Source organism: Suricata suricatta, chromosome 3 (genome assembly GCF_006229205.1).
Source record: "Suricata suricatta isolate VVHF042 chromosome 3, meerkat_22Aug2017_6uvM2_HiC, whole genome shotgun sequence".
Lineage (NCBI taxonomy): Eukaryota > Metazoa > Chordata > Mammalia > Carnivora > Herpestidae > Suricata > Suricata suricatta.
The window spans coordinates 88,974,335-89,001,145 of record NC_043702.1 but is presented as its reverse complement, the minus strand read 5'-3'; the positions used below and the strand labels follow the sequence as shown (position 1 = coordinate 89,001,145).

Here is a 26,811-nt window from a genome sequence, read left to right as displayed (position 1 = left end):
CTGTCTCTCTCTCTCTCTCAAAAAGAAAAAAACATTAAAAAAAAAACCAATCTGTATAGCAAGCGTCAGTGCGAATTTCTTCCACTCACTCTCTACAGGCCACAGAGCCTGGAGCAGTAATAAGGGTGGGGCATTTGGGGCATCCACATATTCTACAAGGCCTAATAGCACCCACATGTCTAGAGACAGTGGGCTGGTGCACAGGGTGCTCATCTGTTGCAAACAGGTTTGCCACTTAGTCAAGACGTGGGTTTGAGCCATGGCAAAGTAGTTGATGGAACATATTTTTTACCCACCCTTGATAGGAAGGGAAGTTCTTATCTTGATAAGTTCCTTCAAGATAGGCTCTACCTTGAGGAGCTCTGTATCCACTGCTAGGAGCTTTTGCTGTGTGGAGCCTATCAGGTTTTTTTATTCCTTCCAAGTGGGACCAAAATCCTACGGGCACTCTCTCCTTCTGTTGTCTCTGCCAAAGTGCCCAACCCATATATCTTCCAGAGTCGTGGACACTTCTAATCCAAATGGTAGCTCTGCTTGAGAGATGCCCAGAGCTCTAATCTTCTTCATTAGATTTTTACTTCCTCAAAGGCAGCTTTCTGCTCTGATTTCCAGTCCCATTTGTGTCCTTTCTTTATTAGGTGGCATAAGGGATGGAAGCGTTATGTCATGTGGGGAATAAAAGTCCTTCAAAACCCCAGATCTCTACGAAGGCTTGTGCTGACTCACATTGTTAGAAGTTGGTTGAGCTTGCATTTTATCAGTCACAGATTATGGGGCCACATGTGTCTTAGCTGTCCAGATGATTTCCAAAAACCATATCTCAGTTCCTGGGTCTTGAATGCTCTTTGGTTCACCATCTATTCTCTCCCTTACAGTTATTCCAGCAAAGCCCACAGGGTGTCCTGCAGCAGAGGCGTGACTTCACTTGTTAACATTATGTCATCAATGCCATGAATCTGTTTTACTAATGTGGGGAAAGGGGATAAGGACAGGTCACAGGCTACCATCCCATAACAAATGATAGGGCTGTGCATGTAACCTTGGGGAAGCACTTGAGAAAAAAATCTATTGTTGCCCCTTCTACGTGAAGGAAAATGATCTTGTGATAGCTTGGGGTATATTGGAAAAGGCATTTGGTAAGCCCAGCCAAGCATGACACACTCCTAAAACCCAGGCCAAGATATCCAAAATAGTGACAGTGGTGGGCACAGCAGCATGAATGGGGATATTACCTTGTTCAATTCTTGGTAGTCTGAGAAAAAGAAAAAAAAATGTGGTAGTTTTTATTAGTCATACCAGGTTGTCGAAGAAACTATTGATGGTATGGGAATAATCATTCAGTGCAGTTCTTGGATAGTTCACCTATATTCTTATACCTGTAGGCAATTTATATTGTTTGACAGTTGCCACTTTTGGGTGAGAGGCAGCAACTGACTATCAGTTGGCATTTCCTCTCAATACTGATTTGACTACTCTAACCTGGAGATAGAATTCACTGATAGGGGTTTTCAGAGTTTGACCTTATAAGGTTTCAGTGCCCAGTATATTCTCAGGTATTGGAGAAATAAAAACCTCATATTCAGGTTGGTGGGTAGGGAGAATGCCCAGTTGGCAGTGTCAAAAGCACCTTCCTGACTACAATTTTTTGTCTTCCCTATCAATGACACTGAGGGACCAGAAAACTTCTGAGGGCTAACATGTATTAGAGTACATGGCTGCAGTATCCACCATCTCTGTCACCTTTTGTGTATATCTGGAGGAGCAGTGAATAGTGAACTCAACAGGAGGTCTCCAGACTCCTCTAGTGGCTCTCACCTGGAGGTCATTTTGACTTGCATGCTATCCCCAGGATATGGAAGGCACTCACTGCAAACAGGACTATATCTCTGAGACTTCTGCTGAAGCAGGCCAGGCATCATGGGTGGTAGGGGTAGATGGAGCATGTCTGAAATATTTTCCAGGTTTCAAAGTTTTCCACAGGCTAACTAACATAGCATTAGGTTGTCAGTCTATCTGTTTAGATGAGGTCCCTGTAGCAATGAGGTTAAGTCATATCTGCTTTCAGGTTATTTTTATAAGACTCTATAGCTTATTGAGAGAGTCTTTTGGAATTCTGAGCTCCTTCTCTGCCGTGAATCTTCTCTATAGCTCAGATGCATTCCTAAAGTTTGTCATTTCCCACCATAATCCTTGAAACCACTGCTGGTAGGCAATCACATGAACTTTGTATGGGGCAAGCTGATACCCAGCCATAATCTCAGAGCCTTTGCAGCAGCATGATCACACAAAAATTCCTAGGGCAAACTGGCATCTGACTGTTGCTCAGTGAGACCCTCCCCCAGAGGGTTGGAGTGGGTCCAAGCCACAGGTACCTCAGAAGTGAGGGGTGGGTTTGGAAACACAGACACATCTGAGATAAAATTCAGAAGGGAGGTACTGCCTGGAAGACTGACAGCTTGGACATGAGCACTGTAGAAACAGTGAAAGGATGGAAGCTAGAGACAAAGGAGGGGTTCTTAATTGTCAATTGGTGAGAGTACAGAGCTCTGGTGCTAAAGACTGGGTGATGCCATTTTTACCTGTCCCACACATGCACATACACACACATGCACACCACACTGATCCACCCCAGCAAGCTAAGCAGCGTCACCTAGCATAGCCATGACAACAAGCCCTGTCCAACTGTGCCAACCAAGCCCTAGACGACCGCTATCAGTCTCTTCACCTGCTTACTGTATTGCCTATAAAGTGCCTCATAGTTTGACTTCTAGGGGAAACTGGTTATAATTTCATTCCAATTTCATTCTGTTCCCTGATCCATCCACTCATGTATTTTTTTTCTTTTCTTATCCTTGCATACGGGAGAAAAAAAATGTTTTTTAAATTTACTATATTTTTGTTTTTTTCCTCTTGTACATTTTTATTCTATTTTACTTTATTCCATGTTATTCTATTTTGTTGTGTACTTTTTTTTTAATTTTAAGACATTTTCTTACTTTACTTTTTTTCCTTTTCTTCCCCCTTTTCTCTATCAACCTTCTTTCAACAACCAGACCAAAACACACCTATGATCTAGTTTTCTTTATTTGATTTCTTGTGTTCTTTTTAATTTTTAATTTTATTAATTCTTTTTTTCTTCATCTGAAATGGTGAAATGAAGGAATTCACTCCTCAAAAAGGAACAGAAAGATATAACAGCCAGGGACTTAATCAACATGGATATAAGCAAGATGTCTGAACTAGAATTTGGAATCATGATAAGAATAATATCTGGGATTGAAAAAAGCATAGAATCCCATTCTGCACTGATAAAAAGAAGTAAAATCTAGTCAGGATGAAATTAAAAGTACTATAACTGAGATGCAATCTCAAATGATGCTACAGTGGCAAGGATGGATGAATCAGACAGCAAATCAGTGATATAGAAGACAAAATTATGAAAAATAATGAAGCAGAAAAAAAGGGGGAAACTAAGACAAAAGAGCATGATATAATAATTAGAGAACTCAGTGAGTCATTACAAAGGAATAACATCTGAATCATAGGAGTCTCAGAAGATGAAGAGAGAGAAAAAGGGGTAAAAGGTTTATGTAAGCAAATCATAGCAGGAAAACTTTCCTAAACTGGGGAATGACACAGATATCAAAATCCAAGACACACAGAGAACTCCAATTACATTAAACAAAACCTACCATCAACAAGGCATATCATAGTCAAAGTCACAAATGCACAGGTAAGGAAAGAATTATGATAGCAGCAAGGGGAGGAAAAAAAAGTTCTTAACCTATAAGGGAAGTCAGATCACCTTCACAGCAGATCCATCCACAGAAACTTGGCAGGCCAGAAAGGAGTGGCAGGATATATTCAATGTGCTGAATTGGAAAAATACACAGTCAAGAATTCTTTATCCAACAAAGCTGTCATTCAAAATAGAAGGAGAGATAAAGACAAAAACTAAAGGAGTTTGTGACCACTAACCCAGTTTTGCAAGAAATTTTAAGGGAGACTCTCTGATGGGAGAAAAGATGAAACAAAACAAAAAAAGGCCAAAAGCAACAAAGACTAGAAAGGATCAGAGGACACCACCAGAAACTCCAACTCTACAGGCAACACAATGACAAGAAATTCATATCTTTCAGTATTCAATGGACTAAACACTCCAATCAAAAGACATAGGGTAACAAAATAGATAAGAAAACAAGATACATCTATATGCTATTTACAGGAGACCCATTTTGGACCTAAAGGGCACCTTCATATTGAAAATAAGGGAATGCGGAATTATCTATCATGCTAATGGTCACCCAAAGGAAGCTGGAATAGCCATACTTATATCAGACAATTTAATTTTAAAATAAAGACTATAACAAGAGATGAAGGAGGGCATTATATCATAATTAAGGGGTCTATCCACCAAGAATATCTAGCAATTGTAAACATTTAAGACCCCCCCCACATGAGAGCACCCAAATATATAAATCAATTAATGATAATCATAAAGAAACTTATTGATAATGCTACCATAATATTAGGGGACTTCAACACCTGAGCCCCAAACTTCTGGGATACAGCAAAGGTAGTCAGAAGAGGGAAGTATATGGCATCTAGACCTCCCTAAAGAAGGAAGAAAGGTCTCAGATATACAACCTAACCTTTCCCCTTAAAAAGCTGGGAAAAGAACAACAAATAAAACCCTAAACCAGCAAAAGGCAGGAAATAATAAACATTAAAGCAGAAATCAATGCCTTTGAAACAAAACAAAACAAAGCAAATCAACATTGCAGAAATGCAAACAATAGTAAGTGAATATTATGAGCAATTATATGCCAATAAATTGAGCAATCTGGAAGAAATGGAAAAAAATCTAGAAACAAATAAACTATCAAAACTGAAACAAGAAGAAATAGAAAATTTGAACAGACCTATAACCTGTAAAGAAGTTTAATGAGTAATCAAAAATCTCCCAAAAAAACAAGAGTCCAGGGCCAGATGGCTTTCCAGGGGGAATCCTACCAAACATATGAAGAAGAGTTAACACCTTTTTTGGAGCTGTTCCAAAAAAAAATAGAAATGAAAGGAAAACTTCCAAACTAATTCTGTGAGGCCAGCATTACCAAAACCAAAGGCCCCACCAAAAAGGAGAACTATAGACCAATTTCCCTAAAGAACATTGATACAAAATTCTCAACAAGCTACTAGCCAACTGGATCCAACAATACATTTAAAGAATTATTCAACACAATCAAGTGGGATTTATACCTGGGATGCAGGGCTGGTTCCAGATCCTCAAATCAGTCAATGTGATACATCACATTAATAAAAGAAAGGACAAGAACCACATGATCCTCTCAGTAAATGCAGAGAAAGCATTCAACAAAAGACAGCATCCTTTCTTGATAAAAACTCTCAAGGAATTAGAGGTAGAAGGATCATACCTCAAGATCATAAAAACCATATATGAGAGACCCACTTCTAATATCATCCTCAGTGGGGAAAAACTGAGAGCTTTTCCCCTAAGGTCAGGAACACAACAGGGATATTCACTCTTGTCACTTATACAACATAGTATTGGAAGTCCTAGCCTCAGCAGTCAGACATCACAAAGGAATAAAAAGCACCCAAATCAGCAAAGTGAGGAAGTGAAACTTTCACTCATTCCAGAAGACATGACATTCTATATGGAAAACCCAAAATATTCCATCAACAAAATGATTCATGAATTCAGCAAAGTTGCAGAATATAAAAAGTGCACAGAAATTAGTTGCATTTCTATACACCAATAATGAAGCAGCAGAAAGAGAAATCAAGAAATCGATCCCATTTACAATTGCATCAAAAAGCATAAATTATCTAGCAATAAACATAACCAAAGAGGTGAAAAGTATATACACTGAAAAGCATAGAAAGCTTATGAAAGAAATTGAGGAAGACACACAAAAAAAGAAAAAATATTCCATGTTCATGGATTGCAAGAACAAATATTGTTAAAATGTTGATATCCAAAGCAATCTACATATGCAATGAAATCCCTATCAAAATAACACCAGCATTCTTCACTGAGTTAGAACCAACAATCCTAAAATTGGTAGGGAACCAGAAAAGACCCTGACTAGCCAAAGCAACCCTGAAAAAGAAAACCAAAGCTAGAGGCATCACATTTCTGAACTTCAAGAAGTACTGCAAAGCTGTAATCATCAAGACAGTATGGTACTGGCACAAAAACAGACACTTAAATGAATGAAACAGAATAGAAAACCCAGAAATGGACCCACAAACATATGGCCAACACATCTTTGACAAAGCAAGGAAGAATATCCAATGGAATAAAGAGAGTCTCTTCAGCAAATGGTGTCGGGAAAACTAGAGAGCGCCATGCAAAAGAATGAACCTGGACCACTTTATTACACCATACACAAAAATAAACTCAAAATGGATGAAAGACCTAAACATAAGACCATAAGCCATCAAAATCCTAGAGGAGAAAGCAGGCAAAAACCTCTTTGACTTCAGCCGCAGGAACTTTTTACTCAACATGTCTCCAGAGGCAAGGGAAGCAAAAGCAAAAATAAACTACTGAGACCTCATCATGATGAAAATCTTCAGCACAGTGAAGGAAACAATAAGCAAAACTAAAAGGCAACCAATAGAATGGGAGACAATATTTCCAAAGGACATATCAGATAAAAGGTTAGTATCCAAAATCTATAAAGAACTTATCAAAATCAGTACCCAAAAACGAAATAATGCAGTGATGAAATGGGCAAAATACATGAATAGACACCTTTCCAAAGAATACATCCAGATGGCTAACAGACGCATAAAAAAAAATACTCAGCATCACTCATCATCAGGGGAATATAAATCAAGATCACAATGAAACACCACCTCACACCAGTCACAGAATGGCTAAAATTAACAACTCAGGCAGCAACAGATGTTAATGAGGATTCAGAGAAAGAGAAACGCTTTCATACTGCTGATGGGAATACAAACTGGTGCAGCCACTTTGGAAAACAGTATGGAGGTCCCTCAAAAAATTAAAAATAGGCAACCCTATGATCCACAATTACAATACTAAGTATCTATTCAAAGGATAGAAACGTGCTGATTTGAAGGGGCACATGCATGCCAATGTTTATAGCTGCACTATCAACATTAGCCAAAGTATGGAAAGAGCCCAAATGTCCATTGACAGATAAATGGATAAAGAAGATGTAGTGTATATATACAATGGAGTATTATTTGGCAATCAAAAGGAATGAAATCTTGCTATTTACAACAGTATGGATGAAACTAGAGTGTATTATGCTGAGCAAAATTAGACAGAGAAAGATAAATATATTACTTCACTCGTATGTGGAATTTAAGATACAAAGCAGATTAACAAGAGAAGGGAAGCACAAATAATATAAAAACAAGGAGGGGGATAAAACAGAAGGGACTCTTACTTAAATATAGGGGACAAACAGGGTTGCTGGAGGGGTCATGGGTGAGGGAGTGGGCTGAATGGCAAGGGGCATTAAGGAAGACACTTGTTGGGGTAAGCACTGGGTGTAGGGTATGAATCACTCTGGATTCTAGGTCTAAAATCATTATTGCACTATATACCTACTAACTGGGATGTAAATTTTAAAAAATAATAAGAGTAAAAAAAAACCCAAATCAAACAAACAAGAAAAAAAAACCCCAAAGTCTAAATGCTGTATAATTCCATTTCAATGACATTCAAGGGGAAAAAGAAGCACAACTATAGAGCAAAAGAACAGATCAGTGGTTTTCAGGGATTAGAATTTCAGGAGGCAAACTGACCCCAAAAGGGCAACACAAGGAATGTTTGTGTTAATTGAGCTGTTCTGTATCATGATAAGCCTGGTGGATACAGGTCCCATGCATTTGCCCAAATCCATTGAACTATACAATACATAGAGTGAATTCTATTACATGTAAATTAAAAAGTTGTGGGTAATGATAAATAATGAAAAAAAAGCACACATTTACAACTCTTTATATGAGAGCCCCTTAGTGAAATTCATGTCTCTTGACTTTGTTTTTCCATTTCTCAAAATTTGTATTTAGGAAAGCAGTCATTGATATGGTCAAGAACATTCTTTGCAGTGTTATTTGTCACAGAGAAATTGAAAATGTCTTAATTGTGCAATTTTTATGAGGTAGCTAAATAAATTATATTTCTTATTTACTAAAGGCATTCAAATTATGTTTCTGAGGGTTTATTATATAGAAAGAATTGATCATTCTTTACTGTTATATTATCAGTTTGTTCTATTGACTTGCCCAGTTTAACTTAAAAAACATTGATTGCCAATGTTTGCAAACTTCTAGATAACTTGAAATACTTTCTGAAGGTATACCACATATTCAAGCTGATCCATATATTTTTCTGAATAGCTATATATATGTGCATGTATATATATGTAGATAGATAGGCAAAATGGATAATATTATTTCCATTTATTTATTTATGCTCATTTCAGTTTTTTTTTATTCTAGCTAAGACAAAATTGGGATAGAGAATAGAGGTAGTATCTTTGATCTGAATCATTTTTCTATTTGGGATGTCATTTATCTCCATTTTCAACCAATAGTAAAAAGCCACATTATATATAAATGGTGCTTTGCAATTTACAAAATATTATTTTACATTAGCCTCTTTGATCTCTCACCAGACCCAATAATATTATCAGGAATGATAGTAATGCTCTCCCTACCACAAGACATCTGAAGGCTAACAGTCTTCCAGGGCCATATTTTGGTAGGTGATGAAAGCGGAGCTCAAATCCAGATGTCACAACTCCTCATCAAATATTGTGTTCTTTGTAAATTAATGATATTTACTTTAAGATTTTCCTTTTTGAAGAAGCATGTCCTATATTACATAGATCATTTATCCCATTTTAAAAATTATAGAGAGTTTCAATAAAATTTTCATGAGAAACAGTGTTTCCATACCAAACAAATGTCATCAGATTGTGTTTTGAGGTTGACAGTGTGCCTCTTTTCATTGTGGGCAAGACACACACCTCCCATACTCTGATTACTGAGCTATCCACTGTGTCCAAAAGGTCAGGATTATTATACCTTGAATGCAAACAGATGGTACAAGTCAGTGCCCAAAAATGACATCTTGAAGCTCTTTTCAGAGACAAAAATCCTGAAAACCAGACTTTCATATGCAAAAGCCAGGTATTTTGTAAACCCCAAATAGCTCCCTGTATATATCAAGATGGGAGGCCAAAGACTCCATACAGTTTTAGTATCAGTCAGAATCCTACAATGGCCAGTTCCCAGGGGGTGAATCAAGAGAAGGTACATAGATGAGAGTCTCTGGCCCCTCTTCTTTTGAAAATGAAATATTGGATTGTAAAAATAAAAACTGTGGGTGTTTCAGATAGGTTAAATGAGAAGCAAAAGCAGAGGGACCATTCCCCTGTTTGACACTTTGGGAAGAGCCTCTGCACATAGGGTTCCTTACACCACATATAAAGGGATGGGGCTACAACAGTGAGACGATGATGTGTGGTGTTTGGGTACAGAATGGAGAACAGTGCTAGCTGATAACCCCCCTCCCAACCTGGTCACTCTGGGTCTGTTTATGACATGGGGGCTTCCCAAAATTCCAGTGTGAGCTAGGAGTGTTAACTGCCCCCAGAGAACTGGAGCTAGCTTGGAGTCAGGTCTAGGTGAGTATGAAGTATGTAGACTGGAAAATCAGAAGCTAGTCAGAAGCTCTAGAAATTAGCAATAGATGCAGGTGCATCTTTAAAAACTAGGTACTAATATACAGAGACTGAGGAAAGGAAATATTTCAGTAGAAACTTTTAAATGTCTATATTTATGTTTCCCCATCTCTTTCCCAACTCTTGTCTGTTTTTGACTACCAACCAGAAATTGGGACTTGTGAGCAAATTGATGTCATTTTTAGAAAAAAAGTTATTTTCCAAGGTCAAATTATGATAGGTGTCAAAAACAGCATTATATGGTTATTTTTCTCCCACACCTAAGTTGTAAAGAGTAATTTTCAAATCTTTTACACACACACACTAAATAGTGGTTACTTTCTTCTGAAATATGTGACTATGTCCAACAAAATATGACATTTTAGCTCTAAGACACTTTGTTAGATTTTACTTGGGTTTGTTTTTGTTTTTAACAACTTTAATGCTACTATTTCTACTCCTACATTTTCTTTCACCCGGAGTAACACTTAGTATAATACTCATGAGCTAACTGTATTATAATTCTCTCTGCTTGACTGACTCCAGTGGATCAGGCCTTGTGTAGCCTGGTATATAAATTGTCCTGACAGTGAGGAGAAGATAATGAGTGTCAATAAAGCATCATGTTTAAGAAATAGGCTGTAGAGCTAGGTTGCCCAGGCTCAAATTCAAGACCCACATTTTCCTTAGGTCTGTTCTTGGGCACATTGTTTAACTTATCCAAGACTCAATATCCTTGTCTCTATAATGAGTGTAATGATAGTTCATACCTCATAATATTGTTGTGACGTTTAAATGCGTTGATCTATGTAATTCACATAGAGTAATAACTGACATCTACTACATATGGTGCATGTGTTTACTGTTATTAATGCTTTGAAGATCAAATTAATAATAAATACATGTTAAATGTAAGATTGTGCAGGGTACATTCTAAGTGATCAAAGTGTTAGCTGCTGTTATGTTATTATATGCTAGAGAACTTGATATCGTTGCTCAGTTAGACAGGCTTCTGGACAGATAGCTCTCCTGCCATGTAGATTAAATGTCAGCTAACTTCCAGCTTTTTAAAACATGTTTACCTTAGAAATATTGTCTTCCTATTTTTAGCTCTTATTTTCTTACCTATTTTCTTTTCAGCAGTTCTTTTGAGTACCCTGCATTCATCTTAAGCCTTTGCTATTGTAGTCTCTTTTTTCTTTTAATAGCTATTAGATATTTATTGTTTCTTTTTTGGTTGTTTGTTTTTACCTTGTGAATATCCTTACATCATTATTATATATTTTTGCTCATGTTTGTATCATTTATATAATCATACACTGTACCGTTTCTGCTGCGTGTCCCTCCTTTTCTCTTCCTATCCAGTCTTGTGTTCTATATTACCCTTCCATCATTTAGTTCTGAACTTTTTTTCATCTGCTTATCTTTTTTATTTTTGAAAAGGATTGCCCTATTCTGCCCCACTCCATGATGCAATTCCCAGATTATCAAGGCACCCACTCCTTTGGGCTTACTCTTTCTAATACTTCCTGAATAGCTGACAATGGATTGTGTAGAATCCATCTTTATGTTTTGGCATCAGCTAAAAGTAATGTAATGCACATATGAGATAGGAGCCAGGAAGCAACACAGCATAATAGATAAGAATATCCTTTATTGAATGTCTAACAGATATGCTTTTCAGTGTCAGTTCAGATATTAGCTATATGACTAAGTTTTTTTTTTAACTTCCTGTGTCTCTGGTGTAAACAATGGTATCTAACTAATGATGTTGCTGTGAATATGCAGAAAACCACTACATGTAATGTGGTTATTAGTACAGAGTATAATACACTCTATGCTTTCTCAAATGTCAGATGCTGATGTTCTTTTATGACAGTTGTTTTTGATTACGACTATGATAATACCTAACATCAGGGTATTTTTGTCTTCATATATGTGTCAACTAGTTAGAAAAGTTACAAATTGTAAAATTAATAAGCAAAAACATTAATTTATTGCTGGCATTGCATTATTACATACAGATTCTGCTTAGCTTTTATTTTATATTTTATTGGTTTAAAATATAAACACTGTCTTAGTTGATTAAGGTCTCAGTCCAAAAGTAGCCAGAGGCTACTTACTTTTAAGAAGGTAAAATTTAAATTTAAAAATGAAAGTAAATGCATATCATGCATTATCTGTTGACATCTTACTCAGCTATTGGCAAGCATTTAATCAACGTTTATTGACGTTCTTTTCTGAGATTTAAATAGTATATAAAACTTTATGACATGTGGAGTATTTTCAATAAGGATTTCATTATATTCCATATATACTATAATAGTATACAAGAGAAAATATCAATAAGGTACCCAGAGTGAATTATTTGGGGGAGAGCAAGGTAGTGTGGAGTTTGTATAATGACAAAATGCTGGTCTACTTTCCAAATCATTCTGTAAATTTATGAATAGCTGGGTTCTCTTGTCTTCTTCCATTTTGCTTATAGTCTATTCTCTTTTTGGACTATAGATCAGAAAACTAGGAACTATAGTCATTTGTTCTATTGTTATAAAAGATAGATGGTACTCCACAAAGTTGAATTCTAAGTCCTTAGAGGTTACAAAAAAAGAATGTTATAGAATGTAGTATATACCCTAGGTATAGTTTAAATACTAGTCTGATGTAGAAAATCCAGACTCTGATAGTTTATTAGCAATTAATTTACATGATTGCTTGACCCAGTAGCCAAAGTGTCTGCATGAGCTATTTATACTTTAAGTAGCATTTCAACTGGAAAAAATAAACATTTTTAGGGAACTGTGAGTATATTCATATGTTCGAGAATCTTTCTTTCATCTAAATACTTTAGTTTTTAGCTGGGAATGGGTGGGCATGAGGACAGTAACGTGAACTCCTGTGGCTAAGACCTAGTCATCTGGCCATCTGTGCCAGTTCCCAGAACCACAAACAAAACTGAGTGATGGATGTGGCCCTGAAATTTTACTCCAAGGCATGTACTGAAAATAACTGAAAACAGGTACTCACACAAGTACAGGTATAAGCACTTTCACAGCAGCACTATTCACAATAGCCAAAAAATGACCATCGATGGATGAATGGATAAAGTGTGGTATGTACATTCATAAAATAGAACAATGTAATGTATATGGCACAAAATGGGTAAAGCATGATGATAAGTGAAAAAAGAAGCCAGACAAAATATCAGAAATTGTGTGATTCCATTGATATGGAATACTCAAAATAGATAAGTCTGTAGAGACTGAACGTAACTTGGTTCCTGTTGGGTCTGAGAGAAGGGGGTAAAGGGGGAAAATGCTTAATGGATCAACAATTTTACTTTGGAGTGATGGAAGGGTTTTGAAGCTAACTAGAGGAATTGGTTGCATAATACTGTGGTTTACTAAGTGACACTGAAGTGTTTACTCTAAAATGGTTAACTTTATATAACGTGAATTTCCCCATATTATTTAAAAAATACTGAGTGGCCATGGTGAAGCAACACCATATCCCATATTCTCAGAATCACAATTGGTTTAAATAAGTTCACTCCCTGAGGAGAGAATGTGGAGTTTGTCATTATTGATCCTAAGGAGGCTGATGAGGGCTGGAAGTAATTTTACAGTCTTCTTGAAAGATGAATTCAATTTCCCTCTTAAATATATTCTATTTTATTATGACATTAGATTATCAGAGGTTGTAAAAATCACTTTTAATGGCTAAGTTTCTGTCCCATGCGCCACTTTATTTTCCATGCTTGCCTGAGATTTCAGTTGGTCTCATTGATCCATCCGATAAAATGAAAACAGGAAAGTATAAATGCTCTTCTTTTGAGATAGGTTCTCTCTGTACAATGAGGGCAGATAATTATACTGATGTGGATGGGCAGTTGAGGTTATTCGGACTCAAGTGCTTTATTTTTGACTCATAAACGGTTTAGATTCACCAACCATATAAATAAAATGATCTGGATAATTATTAGTAGTTTTTATATTTTATGTGAGCCAGCCTGTGAAACTGTTGGTAGTTATTTGTACACATATATGAATGGCAAAGCAAGTGCTTTCCATGGCTATGACATAAATATCTAGATTTTTCCTAGATAGATTTTTGTGGTGTGCATCTTTGCAAAAATACTTTAAAGCTTTCTGTATCATGAGAGACCTCCATGTGCTGGGTACTTTGCTATATATGTCGCATAAATGATTCCTAACCTTTAGAATATCCCTGAGAGCTACGTGTTATTATTTCCTTATTACAGATGAAACAACTGAGGTTCAAAGAATTAGGTGATCTACTCAAGAGGAGAAGTGGGGCTGGGATTCACCTCTAGAGACTTAACTATATAGAGCGAGGCTTCCTTGTTCCTGGGATCCCACTGCAGCTCATTCACAAGTTGCAGACCCTGCTTACGACTAGTAGCTTGATTTGCCTAAAGAAAATTTCATTTGTTTGCCCACATGTCTCAATTAGCCTGTATAGACAAGCTATCAAAATATCAGTAGGAATATTGACATTTTACTGCACAGAGGAAATAGGTATATCCGTTTAAACAAGAGTTTAGGATTTAAAAATATATTTGGGCACCTGATATGAATATTAAGGGTGCTGAATGTTAATTGGGGAGGATGTTAAATTTTAGTCGTGGCAAACCTGAGCCACTGGGAATTTAAGGAAGGCACAGAGATAACAAAACTTGCCTGTCAGTCTACTTATGTGTCAGTCTAAGTCATTCAGAATTTGATGTCAAATAATGCTTCCAATGTGGATTTTGTCTTCTCATGCAGCTTCAGTATTGTCTTCTAAATATGTTGTATATTCCTACCACCTATTCCTATTTCCTGTTTTATTGATGTTTTCATTGCCTGAAGAATTTTCTTTCATTGCCATCAAGTTTCAACCTTTCCCTTTTTCTTTGTTGAGAGCCTTCTGCTCTCCTGCTAGTCCCCCAGACAACCTTCTCTATCCTAAGCTATTGTAGTATTTTCTGTTTTAAATACCATGTGCAACTTGGCATTTACTTTTGGACTAAATTTTCTTTTTATATGTTTATATCTCATCTCTGGTATGAGTCATGAACTCTAGTGGGGTATATAATAGTATATTATAATATATATATTATTGGGGTAAATCACTGATTTTTGCCCCATCATATGCCTTGGACATAGCACATGCTCCTCAAATAGTACTTGATAATCTTAGAACTCTTGAAGGCAGGGTTTTCTAAAAACATTCATAAAAATACCACTTCTAGGATATATTCTTCTCAAAAAAGGATGGCCATTGGTCAAAAAAGGCTGTGAAGAACTACATACAATTTCCACCCTAAGAAATTTACACTGTGCATTGACATTTCAACATTCTGAGGAGTTTTTCAGTCAGGAGACCAAGTTTACTATTTTAACTCAGCATTCACAGCTCTCTCCCCACTTTTTTGTAAGAGCCCTATTGATACTTATTATACTTCAAAAATGTCTTTTGAAAGACAGAGCTGTAAAGTGGTTTGTGGGTACCTGGGTGGCTTGGTCACTTGAGGTCTCTATTTCACCTCAGGTTAGGATCCCATGGTCATGGGATCGCCATGGGATCAAGACCCGAACTTCAGATTGTCTCTTGTCTCCTCCCGTCTCGACTCGTCTCATCTCATCTCCTCTCCTTTCCTGTCCTCTCCTTTCCTCTCCCTCCACCCTCTCTCCTGCTGGCTCACTCATTCTCTCTCTCTAAAAAAACTAATAATATAAATATTTTTTTAAAAATTAACCAAATTTGGGGCGCCTGGGTGGCTCAGTGGGTTAGGCCTCCGACTTCGGCTCAGGTCAGATCTCACCTTCTGGGTTCGAGCCCTGCGTCAGGCTCTGTGCCGATAGCTAGCTCAGAGCCTGGAGCCTGCTTCTGATTCTGTGTCTCCTTTTCTCTCTGACCCTCCCCCTCTCATGCTCTATCTCTCTCTGTATCAAAAATAAATAAAACATTAAAAAAAGATTTAAAAAAAATTAACCAAATTTAAAAAATAAGGGTGTCTGGGTGGCTCAGTCAATTATGCAACGAACTCCTGGTTTCTGCCTATGTCATGATCTCACAGTTGGAGATGTGCTGGTGGTACAGAGCCTGCTTGGGATTCTCTCTCTTTCCCCATATGGGCCTCTCCTGCTTGCACTCATGTGTGTGTGCACTCCCTCTCTCCAAATAAATAAATAAATTTTTAAAAAAATTAAAAAATAAAGTGCTTTGTATAAAATATGTTAATAATATTCACAAATGTGGAAATTAACTTTTGATTAGACGTAGGTTAGGCATTGTGTGTGGCCTCTTTGCTTCTGTATTTGGCAAAGCACTAGCCCTCAGCTGTGTAGGTGCATACGCTTGTGTGTGTGTGCATGTGTGTGACAGAGAGAGAGACAGACAGACGGAGGGAGCATCTGTGTGCATGTGTACATGCGCATACCATACAGAGTGGACTCAACCTGAAAATAGTTTGAGACTAAAAAGAGAATGATTGGAACTGGTCTTTCAGCTTGATTATCTGCTAGAATCTCTATTACTCTCATAATATGCTTGAAAAGTTTTATTTGTACCTCAGGGGAAATGAGCCTGACCTCATTTACAAATATGAATGCAGATATTAACAGTATATTGTCTTCTCCTCCAGGCAGTCTTGCTCACTGTCAGCTGGTTTTATTTACTTCCTCAGCAAAGGAATATTCATCTCCTTGGAACTAGACACAATGTAGTTTTGGAGTCAGGAAGTTTTAATTTGATTCCCAGCTCAGGCCTGTGTGACCCTGAGCACATTTTCCTTCCAGAACCATTGATCCTCATCTGTAAAAGAAGATGGGTTACACCTGCTTCCTGAGAGCTTCTTATGAGGACACCTGGCACCGAGGAGTTGCCCCATCAACATTAGCCCCCATTGTAGTTATTCTGTTTGTCGGGCAGACTATGACAGGAGAATTCCACAGCCATAAAGTCACACAGACAAAACTTCTCTTTCCTATAGATGCTGTTCCACATATGTGTTGCTACTCCAAACTATAAATGACATAATTATTCCTCGTGTCTTCTGTTGTTATGAAGTGACAGTGAGCAGGGGAAATAGTGTGAGTTGAACTATATCTATAAAGAGGAATACCTCAATTCTAAGAATAGTGAATAACTAACCTCAAAGAGATTTTTTCCAATAATTATAAATATTTGAGATACAGAAAAGTAACTTAGAAATGATTCCCTTAGTCTTAACATCTATTCATTGTAAAACAAAACAACACAAAACAAACAACTATTCACCATTCTTTTTATATGTAAAATTTGGGGTTTGAGTAATTCATCAGATCATTCAAAGGGGGAATAGTAAATATATTAAGGAAAATTTCAGATGATGCATCAAATTTGCTTCAACATTATATAATAATTTTAATCACAAGTCTGTTTCTACCATGGTCTGGGATTATTTACCACTGTGTACAAACAGAACAAAAGAATCATTTTGTGATAGTCTTGCCTAAAGTTATATTCTTGGAGGTAAAAGTGCCGAATTGGTAATTAGAATGATATAATTCTTTATAGCATGGAATAGAATGTTCAACATAAATTGAGGTTTACAGGCCAGCAGACCAGTATGGCACCTGTTTTGCAGAAAAAGATACACTTACTACATACAGCTATCAGTAGCATGTCAATCATGTCTATCTCTAGCCCGCCATGGCTAAATTGTTCCTGGAAGAAGCCCACTTTGTCCCTGTGAAGGATGACAAATGATGGTTTTGCTGTGGTATCTACCTTTCTAAATGCCAAATGATCTCTTGGCAGTTTTTCTTGACATAAATATTATGAATGGCTGAAGAAACCATCATTTTTCACACTTTATTGGTTTAGACAGAAGGTGAAGTCTTCTTGGCTAAACTGAAGTAATAGAGGAAGCAGTAAACCTAAATGTTCCTTGGACTGTCCTCAGTTGTGCATTAATCAGCATCTGTCTTGATCTGGCTGATTACAGGAGAAGATGTATCAGGGAGTCTCTGCCCAGCATCTCCTCCTCCCGAGAGGATGGCTTGTGAAATTCCCTGCCGAATGGATTGTGTGGTGAGTGAGTGGACGGAGTGGTCATCCTGTTCCCAGTCTTGTTCAAATAAAAACGCAGATGGGAAACAGATCAGATCGAGAACTATCCTGGCATTACCTGGAGAAGGTGAGTAATGGTAAAGAGTTCAACAGGGGAGTCAGTTGCCCAATTACTGTTTTTATTTTTATTTTTTTCTCGTAAGCACTTGAGAAGGTCATATTGTGAAGTAGCCACATACAGGTGATACCTCTATGGCCTGAGTCCAAATTAAGTGTCATCTCTATGCATGCTTTTTCTCTTTAATCCTCTAGTTTATCTGTACTGGGTTTCTATATTTACACAGATTGTTTTAGCCCAAACCTATGCAGAGGCCATGGCAATCAGATGGATGTTATTTTTCATTATACTTATTTTGAAGGGAAAAAAACAAACACAAAGTTTGATTGACACACATCCAGCTTTAGGTAGCTCATACATTTGGAAATATAATTGGACCATGTCTGGTAAAAAGAGCTCCAAATTAGGAATCAAGAAACATGGCTTCTTGACCAGGAGCTGCCACGGGCATCGGCAAGCTATCTGATCTGCACAGCCCAGTTTCCTGCTCTGTCACACTGGCGTGTTGTGAGAGGGAAGAAGATGAAGGCTCTGAAATGGCTTTGAAGAAGCAAAACTGTGCTGTGGAAATGTAAATGGGTGACATCAGAACAAATTGGAGGAGCAGCTGTTTCTATCATTTATAGCGATAGTCTCTGTCCCCAGACACGTACGCTTTTTCCCTCAGCCTCGTCTGCCTCCGGCTCAGTAAGAACAGCAGGATAGTGTGGCCACTAGCTGTGAGGAGCTCCTTTTTAAACAAGATTAGGTTCTATGATCCTGGAAAATGGGGCCAGGGTCAAGATGAATGAAGATTTTCATATTCTTTAAGTGCATTTGCTTCCCCCTCTTGTCTTTTATATTTCTGGGAAGAGAAGAAAGTCAGTAGTATTTAATGGGAAAAAAATATCAAGAATAACAAAACCAAGGTCACAAATCTTTCTGAGCATTTGGCCTGCTGAATAAAACATCGTAGGGTGGATGAGTAGGGGAAAAAAAATCAATACTTTAGATAAATGCCAGTTTTTACATGGATACAAAAATGTGAAAGAAAAGACAGTAATGAAATTTGATGGTCTGACTCACCCAAGAGTGTAAGGATGCACATCTGTCTGGTCTCCCTGCCAGTGGATAACACATTGTCAGATATTATTTCAGAGTTTAAGGATAGGCTCTCTTCCGCCAAACTTTAAGAGATTCTTCTGGGTTTCTCAAATTGCAGTAAAATGTACGGCTTGATGGAAGATGGGTGTCTTAAAATGATTCTCTAAGAAAAATAATGCTCTTAGGAAAAAGAGGCCACATAAAGGTAATGCGTGTGCAAGTGTATAGGTTTGAACTAATATCATTTCAAGGTCAAGGGCTACTATATCTAACAGACTAACTTTTGTAGGCATTGTGTTACTCATACAAAAGCAGATTTCTTCAGAGTTCATCTGAGACATATGACCCAGAGGTGGGAAATAGAATCTGTTTTTTGTTTGATGTTGTTGCATTTTTGTTGTTTCTGTTTTTGATCTAATCAGCATGAGCTGCTGCCTGTTCTTTAGTATGAAAAGTTCAATATATTGTCCTCAGATTGTTACTCAGTACAAAGGGACCATGGCCCTAGAGTGGGCAGAAGGGTCAGAGGCTCAGGCCTTTGGAATCCTGTGTCAAAAAAACACCTTTCTGGAACATTAAAACAGCAAAAACAAGGGGTCCCTGGGCAGCTCTGTCTGTTAGGCATCTTGATTTGGGCACAGGTTGTGATCTCAAGGTTGTGAGATTGAGCCTTGGGTGGAGCCCCATGGAGGCCCTACACTGAGCCTGGAGCCTGTTTGGGAGTTTCTCCCAAAACTCCCTGACTCACATTCTTTATCTCTACAAATAAATAAATAAACATTAAAAAAACCACAGTGAAAACAGCAAAAATAAGAATCACACTAACAACAGCAATCTGGTAAGAACAACAGCAAAAACTATGTATCCTTTTTTTGTTGTTATTTTTTGCAGGTGGAAAACCATGTCCCCCTCCCCAGGCCCTCCAAGAGTATCGTTCATGTAACGACCATTCCTGTATGCAGCTCCACTGGGAGACGTTGCCTTGGGGCCCCTGTTCTGAAGACACAGTGGTAACTGCCCTTAACGCAACCATTGGCTGGAATGGAGAAGCTACCTGTGGTGTGGGCATTCAGACACGGAGGGTCTTCTGTGTCAAGAGTCATGTGGGACAAGTGATGACCAAAAGGTATCACCAATAGTTTGTTGAAAGTGCATATGGGGACACCTGGGTGGATCAGCCAGTTAAGTGTCTGACTTCAGCTCAGGTCATGATTTCACAGTTCGTGGGTTCAAGTCCTGTGGTGGGCTTCACACTGATGGTGTGGAGCCTGCATGGGATTTTCACTCTCTAGACCTCCCCCATGTGTGCTTTCTCTCTCTCTCAAAATAAATCAATAAACTTTAAAAAAATCCTAAAATACCTTAAAAAAGAAAGTTCATTGCATAGTTGAGTACTTTTAGTCAAAAACATTTATCAAGCAATGAATAGGCTTCAATCTGCACTTGAGAAAAATTGTGTCCTGTTTGACCATTAAAGAATAGAAAATATCTCTCAAAGGTAGAAACAGTTATAATATGGATCATTAATAAAGGTATAGAAAGTCAATGTGGCTCACCAATATTGGATTTGTTTGAGTAATCAGACATTTTCTTGACCTCTCAGTATTTTTGGCTGCTCTTCTTCACTCACATAAAGAGGAGGTCAGTGTGAAGGTAGGTTCTGCACTTTGAAAGGATATGGTTGTATCAGCGCTCTTCTTTAGGTTCCATTGATCTTTTGTCCCATGGGCAATAAATCTACATAGCCAGTGAATAGACTACTTCATGCTTGCAAATAGGTTATAATCTCATACATGTTAGACTCTGCACATGAATACATAAATTAAAAAACAAAACTGTAGAATAATTTTGACAGGGGCACCAGGATGTAGTTATGAAAAAGAGGGATAATTGCAAGTGATAGACAAAAAAAAGAGTAATTAGGCAAAAATCTCAGCTGTGGTAGTTTCATCTCTAGATCAAACGAGAAGACCTGACTCTTCCTCATTTCATGTGGGAAGCATCATCGAAAAGAAAATGTAAGGGGTCTACACAATGTACAGTGACTAGGTACCTGTCCTGTCCATGGAGCTTTCCTAATGGCCAGACTTAAACTAGTCTCCTTCTTGTGGTGAAAGATCCTACCCTAGGGGTGCCTGGGTGGCTCAGCTGGTTAAGCACCAAGTTCTTGATATCAGGGTCATGAGTTCAAGCCCCACTTTGGGCTCCATGCTGGGAATGAGGTCTAGTTAAAACAAACAAACAAACAAAAGTATCCCATCTAGTCACAGGAATGGTGGGTCACCAGGAGAGGCACACCCAACCTTTTGTCTAGTGTCACAAACTAGGCAGCTTAGAGTGCTTCCCCAGGAATTCCTAGATTGGGAAAACGAAACGTTCTCTTCTTTATGTTCATGAGGCTGTAAGTATATGAATTGAGAGTTGCCACAAGCACGGTCCTGGGGGAAACAACAGGCAAAGGGAGTTTAAAAGATGCTCAGAAAGAAGCAAAAACTGAAGTAGAGCACATCGTGGCGGCATCAAGCCCTGGGCCCATCCTGCTGAGTGTGTCCCTGCCCTTCCTGGTAATTCAGGCAGATACACTTGTTTGTCCACCTGATTCAAACCAATTTGTATTGTTGTCTGGGACAACTCAAATACCTGAATAATTTCACCTTGGGACACCGTGATGAGAGGCTCTGAGCCTTATCCATGCTGGCATAAAAAACACAATCACTATGTAAGGAAAGTCATAGGGGCTCAGAAAAGGGAAGTGAACTGTGGACGGCAGAAGTAGCGCAGACTGGCCAGATCCTGCTGGTGTTGGAGCATCTGATGTGCAGATGGCTCTGCACATGCAAGCAAAGGTAATATGACTTGAAGTGAAGCACAGTCCTGAAGATCTTCTCTCACTCTCTTCCCAAAGGTGGCTTCTAAGAGGGCTGGAGTTGGATGTTCTTAATTGCACCAACCCCTGACTTTAGCACAATGTTTGGCATATAGGTAGTGTACCATAAATGTCTCTGGAATCCATGAATGAACTAGTTTTATGTGTAGGAAAGTTATAGGGTTCAAGTTATAGGATTGGGTGTGAATCCAAAAGAAGATTGAGAAAAACTGATGTCTATTTTTGTTCAAGAAAAATTATTTGATCTACCATCATACCTTTTGGCAAAGGGGACTGCCGTGGAGAGCAATGACTAGCTATATGTATGACCTTCCAATCTTATTAATTTATAAATCTTATTCCTGCTTCAGACCTGACTCAACATTGCTTGCTCTGTTTTTTGTGTCAGTTGTGTTTTGCAACTCACCTGGTATGCATAGCACTATATGGACTGATTGAATCAATGGGAGTTATAGCCAAACATGGAAAATAATGCTCACATATCACCAGGCTCAGGTGAAAATCTAATCCATGGAGTTATGGTAAAATCCTAAAAGGTTTATAAAGATAATATGCCAACATCAGAATTAATTTTTTCTTGGGAAAGATTGGAGGCTTGATAGTGTTCATTTTTATAATGTAAATTTTCAACTGCTTCAAAAAGATGTGTCAAATATCAACTTGAATATACAAATAAAATTAAATATGGCTTAGGTATAGTTGTAAACCCTACATAAAATGCAGCAAAGTGTTATTCCTTATCATGATGAGAAAATTTAGCATGCCTGATGTCTGATCTTCTCTCTTACACAAAACTTTTCAGCTCTTGGGGCACCTGGGTGGCTCAGTTCATTAAGAGACTGACTGTTGATTTCGGCTCAGGTCATGGTCTCATGGTTTGTGAGTTTGATCCCTGCATCAGGCTCTGCAGTAATAGGGTGGAGCCTGCTTAGGATTCTCTCTCTCCCTTTCTCTCTGCCTCTCCCCTGTTGTGTGCTCTCTCTCTCTCTCTCTCAAAATAAAATTAAAGAACAAAACAAAACAAAAAACCTTTTCAGTTCTGAACCAGAACAGGGAACTCATATCCACTTGATATGAATGCAGATTGGTTATTTCTTAGCAAAGGGACATTAGAATTGAGACTAACACCAAATAAATTGTCACATTTAAAAGTCTATTTGGACATGAAAAATTGAATCACATGTTCAAGTAGGTCCTAATTCCTTTCTAGAATTACTTCAAATGATAATTTTTTAAAACCAGAGCACATAAATGTTATTATTGCAGCCAATAGCCTCCAGTTTTGCTCAGTTTACTGTCACAGAAACTAACACACACACACACACACACACACACACACACACACACGAGGTGGGTGGCAGAGAGAGACTTTGCTAATTACCTTTTGCACTGCTAATGAGGCTGGAGATTTAACTTAGGTTGAATTCTTACTGTATATCTCCAAACAACCCTGCTAAATATGAGGAACCTGAATTGACTTTAATAAAATTAATTAAAAATGTTTAGGTTAAGGAGATTAATTGAGGTAAGAGATTAATACCTAGTATCCAGTGAAGCACATAGTGAGATAATGAAACTGTCAGCAGAAAATACCCTTTACTCTGCCCTTTCAAAAAATATATATTTTTGTTCTTTTTCAAGTGAAAGCTATTGCAATGGGAAAGGATTCTCTCCCATTTGTGAAATGCTTGGAGTGGGGGTAGGGGAATAGACACAGAAAAGAAGGAAATATGCTGAGGAAGGAGGGGCCTTTGGGGGGAGAGAGAAAGCAGCATGTCTCCATGGACCCGATGGCTAATACAATGTGTTTTATCTCCAAGCCCACTGCACTGGGAGGCAAAGTTCCTTGCCAGTTCTTGCTTCCCTGGGTTGGTGTTTTGGTTTCTATGCAGTTGCATAGGTGACAATGTTACCATTGTATGAGTAATAGAACTGATCATATCAGAAAATGAGAACTAGCCAGGGCACAAGTGGAACAGAAGTAAGAGCTTATTGGGATAGTTCCAGGGTTTTGTTTGGTTTTGTTTCACTATTTATTGTCTTTTTCTTCAGTTGCAGTGCACAAAAAATCATAAAAAAAGATTACAAACACACAACTCAAAGCCTTCCAAAAGTCCTGATAAGGCACTTTCTGCCTTTAATGTGAGAACACCTGACATTGCGTGAGATATAATAATAGAGAGCTCTGTTTAAACACTTAACGTTGACAGACTTGGCAGATCTGCCCCTAGCTGAGTGAGACGTACGTTGGTTCCTGGGTTGGAGGATTGATCAAAGAAATGGAACATTGTGTCTGCATCTTGATTATGGAGGCATAACTGAAAAATGGCAGGTCTTTGTAGCTCAGTTTGATGCATTTCAGCACAGCATTTATAAGGAACTGAAGGCTACAGAGCAACAAAGAGATAATAGTTACAGAGCATTCCGGTGCTAGTCCAGGGAAGTACATGGGCTGAAATGATGAAATACATTCATTCTTTTATGGAGACCACTGCCAATGTAGGCTCAGAGTGTTATGCAAAATTAGGAAGTATAAATTATGACAAAGACCAAGGGGCCATACTTTGTTTACTAAGTAAACAGTGAATCCATGTGTTTCCCCGGATTTTGAGGCTTTAATTTTGTTTAGGAAATGGCTGAATAAATTAGACTAATATCTCCAGGGATTTATTTGTTTTCAGGTTTCAATAACATTGAATACTATTGAATCATTCACTTCGTTATTAAATATTTATACTGAGCTTAGATATGGCACATTTAAGATATTATATAAGATGAAATTCCACATCAAGGTGTTAAAAATTAGATTATGCATCGTGCATGCCTACACAGACAGACACACACACACAAACACACAAGGAAACAGCATAAGAGATGTCCAAAGCTGTTTTTGGTCAGTGTCACTACTATAATAACGAAAATGAACGTTACAGGCTTTTTAGAAATGAAGGGCAGATATGTTGCTAGTGGTCAGAATATTTTTGAAGACTAAGAAGAAATTTATGCAAATTAGAAATGTGATGATTCTTGAAGGGCTGGACACCATTTAAGGAGAAAGGAAGAGGCAGTTGAACCCCTGTGGAAAGGGGTTGCAAAAGAAATGAAGGAAAAAACAGTTTTCACTGACAAGAGAATGTTTGGCTCCTATCAGACCAGAAATCACCTTCTAGGAAAGCTCTCAGATCATGGCCTCTATAAAAGGAATATAACCTGAGTTTGATCTTTGCTACTGAAGAGATGATACCGTTTCTCTCTTATGGACCTAAGGGAAGAACACACAAGGGAGAAAGGGGCTGTTTTATGGAAAGTTGACATTATGCCTAGTAAGTATCTGTTGTATATGATGCTAATAAAAGGTAAATAAAGTAGACAATGTGAGTTCCCTGAAAGAGATGAACACCTGCTTCTAATTGAAGTGAGCAAAATCCCTGCAGGCTCAGCCTCCGTCTCCAGAAAGCCTGAAGTGAGTGCCACAGATACTATTGAGCTTATTTTACCAATGCAAGAGTGAGTGTGAAGTGGCTCATTGGGCTTGGAGCCCCTGCCACCCTGCCAAGCACAGGAAGTTGCCAGAGTCATACTTTCATTTCCAACCATATACCACAGGTGCTTTTGGAGGGGAGTTAGAATAAACAGCAGCTCAATTTGATTTTAGTAGACCTTAGCGTATGAATAAAGGACTTGGGAATGACTTTAGCATTTTTTGCTAACTCCAGTAAAGTGTGACATAAAATTTCCTTACCCGAGTAGCTTGTTTAAGTAACGCTATATTCACATAAAGGCATTCTTCTTTCTTTCTCTTATTTTGTTTACTGACTTGATCTCTTTGGTAGTGTTTCTGTATATATTAAGTATAATTAATAATAATTATAAGCTACTAGAATTGCCTTGATGGCTCAGTCAGTTAAGTAACTGAGTCTTGATTTCAGCTCAGGTCATGATCCCAGTGTCATGGGTTTGAGCCTTGCATGGGGCTCCATCCTGAGGGAAGAGTCTGCTATGGATTTTCTCTCTCTCTTACCCTGCTTTTCTCCCATGCTTTCTAAAATTAATAAATACTAATGATAATTAATAATGCCACTAATAAATATTTTACTGAGCAATTCTTTTTCTGTGAGTGTATGCATTTTCTATTTTAAGTTATTTTTTTCAGTTTTATATACTACATAGAAGAAATAAGGTAACACAGAGAGACTGACGATGGCAGCAACAGGTCCCGGCCATCCCATGCTCCCTGTGGTGTCCCCCAGCTCAAACACAACCACACCGACTTTCTGGCAGTTGTTCTGTGTTTTCTGTCTGTCTCTCTATTTTGACTGGATGAGCCTCCACAAGTCATAACATGGCTCACATGCCCACAAATCATAACATGCAAAAACGTATAGAGCAAAGAGAATCCTCACACTCACACCCCTGCTCCCATCCGCCTCCCCCACCTCCTGTCCTGCCACTGACAGCTACTGTATTAGTTTCTCATCTCCATCCATTATGTCTTTATGTCAAGGCAAACAAGCACAAGTACATATTTGTAGCCCTCCTCCCTTTCTGATGTTTACCTCCTAAATCTACATAATATATTTTCTACATATCATCCACAAATCTCTTCGTTTGTCAATTTAAAATGCCCATCCCTAGATTCCCTCTTGTGAAAGCAACCAACCTGAGCTCATTTACAGTAACTCCTGTCTTGACTCCAAGATGGTCGGTGTTCTGTTGGCAGGTTACATTAGTGCTCTTTAGAGCTTTATTTGTTTTCGTTTATATTTAGATTGACACTCTGCCCATCTGCTTTGTCAGATGAGGACAGTCAAGCCTGCACTCTGTCTCCATCTCCTTCCATCTCCCCCTGCTTTGTCCACTGTCTTCCTTTACCTTATGGCGGCAAGAGTGATATCATGTGCATTGTTTTGCAGTCAAGTTCAGTCCTCCAT

The 26,811-nt window shown here is 38.1% G+C and overlaps 1 protein-coding gene across 1 annotated transcript in view; it reads left to right on the top strand.

Moving 5' to 3' along the window:
- THSD7B (thrombospondin type 1 domain containing 7B) overlaps window positions 1-26,811 on the top strand; it is a 730,459-nt gene that overhangs the window by 327,563 nt on the left and 376,085 nt on the right. Inside the window, exons 7-8 of the mRNA XM_029933012.1 lie at window positions 17,728-17,919; window positions 19,885-20,119. Coding sequence (XP_029788872.1) covers window positions 17,728-17,919; window positions 19,885-20,119 — 427 coding nt within the window. The remainder of the gene's footprint in view (window positions 1-17,727; window positions 17,920-19,884; window positions 20,120-26,811) is intronic.